The following is a 10,883-nucleotide window of genomic DNA, read 5'->3' as shown; positions in this document are numbered from 1 at the left end:
TTCCAGAATGTCCATCTTCTACCTGGTCAGTCCACAGAATATGTTCCCAAAAGTCTTTAATGTCATTGAGTTTTTTTTTTTTTTTTTTTTTGGCAAATGTGAGATGAGTGCTCTTTTTGGTCACCACAGTTCCAAGTAGGGGTGGGAAATGATGAGATATTATTGAAATAAATGCCATGATTGATTCTGCTTATCGTTACAATTCTTTATCGATTACCTAATCAAGTCCTTCCAGTGAGTTTTCTTTCTGGAAGAAGTAGATTATAGATTTTCACTGCCAACTACTCAGATTTATTTTCCCTTTCTCTGAACACTGAACAAAATGTATGACACCTTCAGTGAGCGTCAATGACAAGCACACTTTAATCACTGGCTATAAGAAACAGTTTTGATAACTAAAAATGTTAAACAACAGTGTCTCAGTTAAAACAAACTGCTCTCTGTAATTTTAATCTCTGAACTTGATTTAGAATACAACACTATAGCTCAGTTTCTTGAAATGAAACCTTAAAATAAATAGTTAAACTAGTCTCTGGATCCTAGAACTCTGGAAGTATGCAAATAAATGAATGAAATCTTGTACAAAATTAACAGTTCTTGTGCAAAAAGATGCACACCTTGCATGAAGACACTGTTCCACAGACGTTGAACGCGCCATGATGTTTACCTCGCCTTCTCTGTTCTTGTTAACGCTGACTGCCTCTTGCAAGAATATGTTTTTCAAAGCACATGGAAGTAAGGCATTGATAAGGGAACGTCAAGATTAAATGTAAATGATTTTGATGGACTGAACTAACTGGAACCAGTTCTCGATTACCATCCCTTGTTCCAAGTTTTCTCTTTTTGTGGATCATGGCTTTCTGGAGTCCCAAATCCCTAGAAATGTCTTTGTAACCCTTTACCGACTGATGGATGTCACTGACACTCATCTGTTCTTGAATTTCTTTAGATGGCGCCATGATGTGTTGCTTTCTGAGATCTTTTAGCCTTCTTCACTTTGTCTGTCAGGTTCTATTTCAGGGATTTCTGGACTCAACAGGTCTGGCAGCAATCAGGCCTGGGTGTGCCTTGTGGAATTGAACAAAAATAGTTAATCACAGTTAATTTATGATTAAATAAGGGGGGTCAATTACTTTTTCACGCAGGTTTGGAAGGCTTTATTCCCTTATTAAATGAAATCATCATGTATAAACTGCATTTTGCATTTATTCAGGTTACCATTTTTAATAGTCAAATTTATTTGATGATTTAAAACATTTAAAGATGACAAACACACAAAAGAAAAATCAAAAGGGGAAAATACTTTCCACAGCTCTGTACATAAGACATCTATTGGTATGGCACCACTTACTAGCAATTTACTTGTATAACTTATTCCTTCTAACAAAAACACATGTACTGTCAGCTATTACAGATACATTTAACAAATGGGCCACAATATCTTAACACTTTCTTAAAAAAACAAAAGAAAAACAATTGAATATCAGGCATTTATTTGTATAAAAAGCTTCTAACAAAGATCACACAATTGGTTAAGAAATGATACGCAGATCTCATCAAATATTCTTCAAAGAAATGTCAAAGATGGCGTGTAAACAATGTTTCATTGCATTAAGTGCAGTTTAAGAGGCAATAAAGGTTAGAGGAGTTAAGTTTAAGGTCCTTCTGTCTGTCTTGTCCTTCTCATGCTAAATCCAAACACTTTATAGATGGAAATTAACTTCTTAAACCGTGTTATAATGCAGACTAAGAAATAAAAAATGTAACATCCCAAAATAAAGGCTTCATGCAGAAAGTTTCAAGGCAGCGCTGCTACAGGTGGTTCTGTAGAAGCTCCTTCTGTTTAAGAGAACATCCTGAATTTCCTGCCATCAAGGGGAGAGACCATCAGCCGTGCTGAGCCGGGAGAGAGGAGAGGGCGCCAGTAGTTTCTCCAGATGACAGAGCACACTCGGAAAACCAGCAGCACACACGCCACCACCAGCAGGACCACTGAGAGCACAGGGGTGGGAAATAAAGATATCAGTGTCAACTGGAGGAAATATAGGGATAGTCGTTGTTAACTATGTGCTTTACAGAAGATAAAAACAAACAAAACAGAAATAAAGATACATAAACAGGTCAAGACAAACATGAAATTCCAGGCATAATGATCTAAGATCTTGGACACAACTGGCACCAATCTCTGTAGAATTTACTTTCATACACTAATGTTGGTGTCTTATTGTAGCTGACCCTTTCCTACAAGGGAACATACACAAATCTGCACACAGTGCCTGAGTTTTTTCAGGTGATAGAAAACTGTTTTTCTAATAGCTGATTTTTTAATTTTCAGATGAGGACCAATATTGACACAAAGATTTCTGACATGCTCACTGTGCTGTAGGGAAAACTGATGAAATGGATATGAACTCCTGCCTTTGCTTTTATGTGCCTATTATTGAGATTTCAGTTTGTTGTAAGAAAGTCTGAGGCATCCAATGGATGATTTCATCTGTGTGCCTTACTAGATTATCTACAAAACTACGATCGTCAGGGGAATGAGTATCAACGGCGTATGGTGGCAGACATGTTTGATTTGGACGATGAAAGTCAGGGGAAGCATGTACAGCCTGAATATCAGTGGACCAAGAACTATGCCTTGTGGCACTCCAAAATGAATGCTGAGATCATCATATGCATAATTGGTAACTGACAGAAAACATTCCATCTTTAAGATATGATGTGAACCACTGAAGGACAGATCCTGACAGGCCAAGTAGTTTTCCAGTCTGTTACAGGATGTTATTATCAGCCATATCAAAGAGGAACTTAAGTCTAGTAATACTAAGATGGAAAGTTTGTTGGAATTGCTGTTGAGTTTCACATCCTTGATTATTTTCTCTCCTGCAGATTCAGTGCTGTGAGCCATTCTAAAAACCTGGTTTTAAAACTGTAGAGAACACATGTAGCAAGTGGTTTTGAGGGGGAATGAGAGTTCAAATTCCTTCAGATAACATTTTATTTTAGTAAGAAACTGTTAAAGCTAGAGTCTTACTGCATCAGGAAGCTAAGGACTGTGTTTTTACTGCAATTATGATATACATCTAATGACATGCTACCACATTCTGTTGTTTTGGTGTATAATCAGGAGTGGTTTTAGTAGTTTGGAGGCCCCCGGGCCCCAGGGACATTTCGTCATTTTGCTCAAAGCAATCAAAGCTATTGAATTCTGTCATTTTGGGGCATTTATCTTCAGTAACAGAGTCACAGAACATAGCTACAGGACATATCCAAATCTGAGGAAGCAGTACTTTCTCAACACTTTCTATGAGAACAAGTCTACACATTATTGTTAAACATACCTATGAAGCAAGGTGTAACTCATGAAATGTAAAATGTATGCACTTATTAGATGTAATATCAGCTCTTCTTCAACAAAGTAGGAGTTTAAAAATATTTGATTCCATTTTATAACATAAATCCACTGCTTATGGATCTGATATTACTGCATAGATCTGCCTTACTCTAGTTTACTTTTTATAGGGACATGGTGGGGCTTTTGGAGAGGGTGGCCAGGGGTCCTTAGCAGTTTCTTTTTACTATGAGATTCTATTTTGATGCCAATGTATGCCAATTTTTCTTTATTTACTAAATGCTGGCCTTGATTATGGATTTTTGTTGTTGTTGTATATCTCACAGTTGAAGCACACTTTTACCTGTGCCTTTGTGCAAAAAGTCCCAGGCTGATTGCCTTCCTTTGCCTTATGGTAAAACTTCCTATGTGTATAATAAAGGTAAAACTGATCAAAAACAGTTAAAGATGTGGATTAGTTCCTCAAGAAAGCTTAAGCTGTCATTTTTGCTACCTTCATGCTGCTGATAAATAGTTAATGATGTCTTGTTATCTGTGGTTTAAAAGGTGCTGACGGTTCACAAGCTGCCAAGGCATCACTTAGTTGTTTGCTTAATGACAACTTGAAATAACTAGCAATAACTCTTAGCAATGAAATGCTAATCCTGACCGGCCATATGTTATGTTTCAAATGGGCTTAATACGCGATTATTAGATGGCAATTGTCAGATGCCAAACCAGTTATTTCAGCTCTGGAGCTGGTGAAGACAAAGTATTAATGTGGAGGAGACCATGTTAAACTTACCAGTGAAAATAGAGTTTGGAGTTGGATCATTTCTGTTAAAATGTCTCATGACGTTTCCGACCAGAGCCACAATCACCACAGGGTAGACTGTCAGGATGTACCGCACCCAGCGATCCAGTACCCAGTTCTCCAGGATGAACCTGAAAGCAATAACAGATCAGCAACAAGTCAGAGAATGAATCAGAGAACAGTCACTGTTTTACAGAGAAATTATTCAAAGTTAAAGTCAGTGCTTTATCATCAAAGATGAGTAGAACACTCCCACTGCAACCTTACAACACATGTACTTGATGCTGAATGTATTTTTAGAATAATGATTAATGCATGGGGAAATAAGCATTCGAGTTGCTTCACCCTTTAGTCTGAACACAGTCACTTCTAGCTTAATGTTCATCACTTTGTTACATAACTACAGAAGTCATGCTTATTCAGCATCTTTTGCATCCTTCACCACTGCAATATCGTCCCGTATAAGCTTGTACAAAACCCTGCTCCACTAAAGTTGGGACACTGTGTAAAATGTCAATCAAACAGAAAACAGTGATTCTTCTGAACTGATATTCAACTGAGTACCATACAAAGACAAGATATGTAATTTTCAAACTTATGAACTTTTTCTGGGGGGGGGGAAACAGATTCCAAATTTGATGCCTGCAACACAAACCAAAAAATTTTGGCAAGGCAATTTTATTCTCATTTTGCATAAGTAACCTGGCAAAGCAGATGGTCTGTGCAGAGTTTGCATGTTCTCCTCCAACAACCCCTGATGGGATTAGCACTATAGAAAATGGATGGATGTATTCTACTACATCCATGTTACACAGTGTCTCAACTTTTTTGAACTGAGTTTTTTAACTACTGGTATCACATGTTGAATGTGCCATTGTATTGATCCAATCAGAGCTTACCATATTGCTATCTCTCCAAACAAGATGCACAGAGAGGCTGTGGCTGCCGTGCTCTTATCCACGCCCCACAGGTGAAGAACCACAGAGAAGTTAAGGAGCGAGGCGATCGACGTCCATGTAGCATAGAGAGCCAGACCATTCTGGACCTGGGAATAGAAACATCCAGAAGCACATGTATGATATCACTAACCTCTTAAAGTCTACTGAATAAAGACTGAAATCTCTCTGCTTCTCAGTTCTCATCTTTTGCTTTGTAGTTTTCCATGCTATAAACTTTAATATGCAGTGATTTAAATCAGGCAATGTAGCCCCCAAAAAGCTGGGGGGATGCAGTACATGAATGACCAAAAATCTTCGCAAAATGTTGGATTTTCTTAAACTGTATGTCAAATTGTGGTTGATCACTGCTTTATTGCCTTGTAAATGGAAAATTTTACCAATGTGAAGCATGATTATTGATATCTAACCACTAAATGACTGTGTCTGTACTGGCTAATTAAAACCTTTAAGCATTACTGGCAGCATGAGTCAAGTCAAACATATTTAAATAGAACATTTCTTATCAAAAGCACAGATTCAATGTGCGTTAATAATTAAAGTTAACACCAAACATAATAAAAAAACAAAAAGATCAAAATAAGGAACAGAAATTGTAAGATGACATAATAAATAAGAGTAGGAATAACATTTAAACAGGAATTTAATTCCCTAAATAAATATGCAAGATGCACCCAAACTGCAAACATTTAAGCCAAAAGCTTGTGCAAAAGATATGTTTTGATTCTGTGTTTAAAAAAGGTAGAGTCAAAGCAGACTTTAGGTTGCAGGAAGAAGAATTATCCCCAATATTTGACCGAAATGATCCAGTCCGATGCTTCAGTGTTCCTCCTGTTTGTTTAGAAGAGTTTTTTTTTTAACCTCTGCACATTGAAACGCCATATAAATGCTGACAGTGAAGCACTTTCTAAAATACTCTACAAGACTTTCGTAACAAAAACAGCAGTAATGAAGAGGTAGAAACTCAAATGAAGAGACAGTATCAGCCTATATATCCAGCTATAAACACACATTACTCATCCAAACACATAATCATAAGGCATACCAGAGCTCTGAGACAGAACAGGTCCTTGCGATGGTACGCCTGTAGCCACAGCCCGTAATGATCGGTGGCATAGCAAACGAAGAACAAAGCGCTGTAGTTGGAAATTGTGACCAGGATTAAAACCACTAAAGCAGCCAGCATCGCCCTGCAACACACACACAGAAGACAGAGTGAATATGATGCATCATATGAATGTAACATATCAGCAAGGCCAGCCAGGGGGGTAAAGGGGAGTGCTTTCTAGGGCCCTGCCAAATGGGGGGCCCATAGAGATCAGGAAAATCGTAGTCCATTGCAAAGTTAATCTGTGATAACCATACATTATTTTTAAACTAAAAATAACCATTCAACAAAAAAACATTTTATTTATCTATTCTGTAGAACAATATAGCCATTTAGAAGATCTATACCCATTTTAAAAAGCTCACTTAAAAGAGAATTACCTTTGTAAGGTAATAATAAGAGTGAGTTTGGGCATGTTGTACTAAATGAGTTGGAAAGTAATGTCAGACATCAGGATGCCAGGAAATAAAGTAGAAAAACTGAGACAGCTGTAATGAAAAAAAATTTGAATAATTGGAAATTACACAAAAAGTGGTGAAAGTGTGTTAAAAGTGGTAAAAAAGTGGCAAAAACTTGTTTTAAAGTGGCTAAAAAGTTGCAGAAATTTGTTAAAAGATGCAGAAATAGATTAAGAAAAGCAGACAGTGGCAAAAAAAAGTTGTAAAAAGAGATATAAAGTGGTAAAATATGGCAAAAAAGTGGTGAAAATGGGTTGAAAGTGACATAAAGATGAGGAACTGGGTTAAAAGTTGCAATAAGTGGCATAAATGGGTCAAAAAGTCAAAAGCGGCAGTAAGTAGCAAAAAAAAAAAGGTAGAAGGTGGCAAAAAAGTGTCTAAAAAAGGTAGCAGAAATGGGTTGAACATTGCAAGAAGTGTTGAAAATGTATCAAAATTGGCCTAAAGCAGCAAAAATGGGTTAAAGGTATCAAAAAAACATGGTAAAAACAGTTTACAAGTGGCAAAAATGGTCAGGATTAAAAAGGGGTTAAAAGTGGCACGATTTAACATTTTTGACACCCAACAAATACCAGCCTGACACACTTTTAAGCTCCAAAATGAGATAACTGTTAACCAGATTGCTACCACAAATGTTAGCAGGTCAAAAAGGAGCTGAGTAGGGCCTATTCAGGGGCCCACCTAACTCTGTGGGCGGTCCTGCATATCAGGGTTTTTATGCTCTAATAACATTTGGAAACTACATTTTTTTTTTTACAAATCAAGCCGTAGACCTTGATATGGCCAATAATAGCACTCTATTAACAGGTTTTTTCATCTGTACTCTGGAAGGTAAAGAGTTGTAAACATGACACTGCAAGAACTTTTTAAAAATTTGAAATGGGTGTATGATTTTCAAAGAAAGATTTGTTATTTCATTTTTGTACTATTTCCAGATACAAAATTAACCTGGCTTGTGGGCGCTGCCTTCTAGCAGTAGTTGTCATAACTGTGGCGGTGTCTCTGTGACTGCTGTTGCCTGCTGACAGTGACAGCAGCAGAGATAGTGGGGTTAAAAAATTCAGTTGCTGATAGCAGTACCTTATGGCACGAAATCTGAGCGATCAGCTTTATTTCACGACTGTAATTTATGACCCTAACTTGGGTAAAACTTGCAAGAAAGTTGTGCAAGAAGGGGCTATTTTTTCTGAAAAATATATAAATGCAGACATAAAGCAAGAAAAAAAGGGAATTACATCTTTTTTTTTTGGAAGAGAACTGAGTTCAGAATTTAAAATGTGAAATATCAATGTGATACAACCAGGAACAATGCAAAGGAACTTTGAGAATGTGTAACAGATGGGGCGGTCTCCCAAGGCAATGTAACAGTTATTCAAACCTTTGAAATTCATGCACAAATGCAGGTAATTTAAAACTGATTAGAAATCCTGTTCAATAATCATGCTGTCAATATCAATGGTATGGTTTTCCCTGGAGAATCTCATCTTGGGGTTCAGTGTTAATAAAATCATCATGTTGTGTTTTTCATGTACACTTTACAAAATGTCCCAACATTTAAGGAAATGGGACTGTAAATCTACTAAACGTTCAGACTTCTTTGCTGTCATTGCTCTTGTTTTTTTTTTTTTTTTTTTACTTTAAGCTGAAAGTTAAAGTAGAAGAAAAAGACGTACTCTCTGTCCCACAGCACCAGCCAGATCATGTTCAGCACCATGTTGGACAGCCAGCAGAAATAGAAGGCGTAAGGCAGCAGGCTCTGAGCCCAGGATCTATTCACAGAGAGACACAGATCAGTTTCATGTCATTCCCACCTATAAGACATCATCAGTGTGCATGTGTAGAAAATCAAAACAACTTTTTACTCACCCTCTGAATACATATGATGTGAGGTATAAGACCATCAGGGTAAGCCATGTATAAATGACCCCCCAGATGGAGAAGGTCCAGGCGGCTGGAGTGATGTTGGTGTCATAGCGAGCTGACACATTTCCTGTGGAGACGTGGAAAGGACCTGGAAAACAGCAGACAGTTATGTTGGGTGGGTATAAACACAGTGGTATTCATTTAAAGGTTTTGGGTGGGGCTGAGGTCAGGAATCTGTGAAGGCCAGCCAAGTTTTTTAACACTAAAATAGTAAAACTGTCTCTTTCCTGAGCTGGCTCTGAGCAGCGGGCATTGTTAAAGCAGGAAAAAAACAAACATTACTGTTGCTTCAAGGTTGTTTAAAAAATCATCTGCTGGTGGTTTCTGTTTTTTCTTCACCTATTTGGAAAAAATAGGGCTATCAAAAATTAATCAGATTATTGTAGTGCATCACAACTAACCCCATTGTAATCCTACAATTGTAATTCTATTATTTTGCATTCCAAAACACATCTTATCACCGTTAACTTAGCCTAATGATTTGTGAATCTATTAAAGGGGACATATTATGCAAAAATCACTCTTTCAGGTTTTTCTAATAAAAATACGTGCGCCTGGCCTATCCATAATCCCCTCAAGTACTGGAAAAACCCATCCCTACCTCCCCTCTCTTTCTCCAACTTTCAGAAAATGTGTGCTGAAACAAACCATTCTTAGATTTTACCCTCATGACCTCATGTGGGGAGTTAGCGACGCCCCCGGGTTCGAGTTGGCCCTCACCACTTTCTCTCAGCTGCCAGCTGAGATGCTGGATAGCTCAGTGGGTTATACCGCTGACTTAGGTTTGGGAGATTGATGGTTCAAATCCCAGTTAACTTTGGATAAAAGCATCTGTAACATTGTAACATTGTAACATCAGGAGAGCCACATTCATTTCCTGAGAAGGGTGTGGTCAGATTGATCAGTAACATTTAAAGCCACAAAAACAGCTCGTTCTGAGAAGGGCTGAAACAGAGTGTTTTTTTTTTTTGTTTTTTTGGACATTCAAAGATCCTATACTAGGGTTTTAATTCAGCAGCAAACTTCACAGGCATGTTCTGGGGACCTCTGAGACCTAATCATATTAACTTGTCTTAAAAGGTTATATGTCCCCTTTAACACAGGTGAACTCCAACAAGGTGTAGAAATATCTCAGCAAAGATTGAGAGAAATGGGAAGAACCTGTTTTTCTTTTGAATAGATTTGCAACAATGACTAAAATTCTATTTTGACTGTCATTATGGGCTACTACATGTGGTTTGATTATGAAAAAATGTACAAAACCGACTGTAACATCTGGCTGCAACGTAACAAAATTGAAAATTATTATTTAATCCAAAAATAAAAATATGCTTACAAAGAATAAACCACACCAGATTCACTGATAAAAAAACAACACTTGTAAAAACAAATAGATAAAATAAGACTTGTCCAAAAAAGGAAGTATGGGCTGGCAATATGAATCATCAGTGCAGGCTCTCAGAAAGGAAAAATTGCCATCATTGCGGGAGTCTTAAATTTGGATGTTTATGCCACACCCAGACATGGAGGAGAGTCTTTCATTACATAAGAAAACCAAGCAGGCACTCCTGTAAAACTTTTGTGATAAAATAAGGTAAAACTAAACAAAAGAACCGAGAAATACAGCATTGTGCGGGGCATAAAGCCTGACTAATTACACTTAATTCACAGTGAATCATTGCAGTGCATCAGTGTCTTTTAATAGCATAATGTGTGCTTTCTTGTGTTCCAGTTATTGGAAGAGACTGCCTACTAATGTCACCCACACTCAGAGCTTCTGGTAACGCAGGCTCTTCCATGGAAATAGACCCTCCTTTGTTTTGGGGGTATTAACAGTAACGGCGTGTTGCGGTGCCAGCAGCTCATCATTGACTGGAAGTCTCTAAGTTTAACTATTTCGTAATCGGTTGTACAACTTGGAAGGGAAACGAGGATTTTAACTTTAATATGCATTTTTACCTACATATACGCCTAGATAGAGTGCTAGAGGGTGTTACAGCAATTAACGTTAGATCTAACCGTTGGAGTCTACCGTCAAAACATATGTGTCCGAGTGTCGTGAACTCACCTTGTCCAGCTCCAGCCAAAGCGTTGACGACCAGCACCGCCACAAAAACCAACGTACACAAAATAATGATGATAATTCGAGGTACACTGTTCGCCTTCATCTTGGCTAACTACTGTAAATTCTAGTGTTGTGCTCCCCGGGGTTTTAAGCTGTCTCCGTTAGCTAACTGCCACAGTAAAGGGCGGAGAAACAAACACAAGCACGTTGTCCGAGTGATGGCTT

General features: G+C 37.8%; 1 protein-coding gene across 1 annotated transcript; it reads right to left on the bottom strand.

Annotated features, from left to right (window-relative positions):
• Window positions 1-1,142: 1,142 nt before the first annotated feature.
• LOC121519550 lies at window positions 1,143-10,883 on the bottom strand. Its single transcript, XM_041802292.1, has 7 exons — window positions 10,662-10,883; window positions 8,537-8,681; window positions 8,344-8,439; window positions 6,150-6,294; window positions 5,048-5,193; window positions 4,140-4,279; window positions 1,143-1,992 (listed from the first exon to the last, which is right to left on the bottom strand). Exons 1-7 carry the CDS (start codon window positions 10,759-10,761, stop codon window positions 1,844-1,846), a joined length of 921 nt encoding a protein of 306 aa, XP_041658226.1. The 5' UTR covers window positions 10,762-10,883; the 3' UTR covers window positions 1,143-1,843.

Source organism: Cheilinus undulatus, linkage group 13, assembly GCF_018320785.1.
Source record: "Cheilinus undulatus linkage group 13, ASM1832078v1, whole genome shotgun sequence".
In the NCBI taxonomy this organism is placed as follows: Eukaryota; Metazoa; Chordata; class Actinopteri; order Labriformes; family Labridae; genus Cheilinus; species Cheilinus undulatus.
Note: the sequence above shows the minus strand (reverse complement) of the source record. Positions and strands in the feature narration are given on the sequence as shown.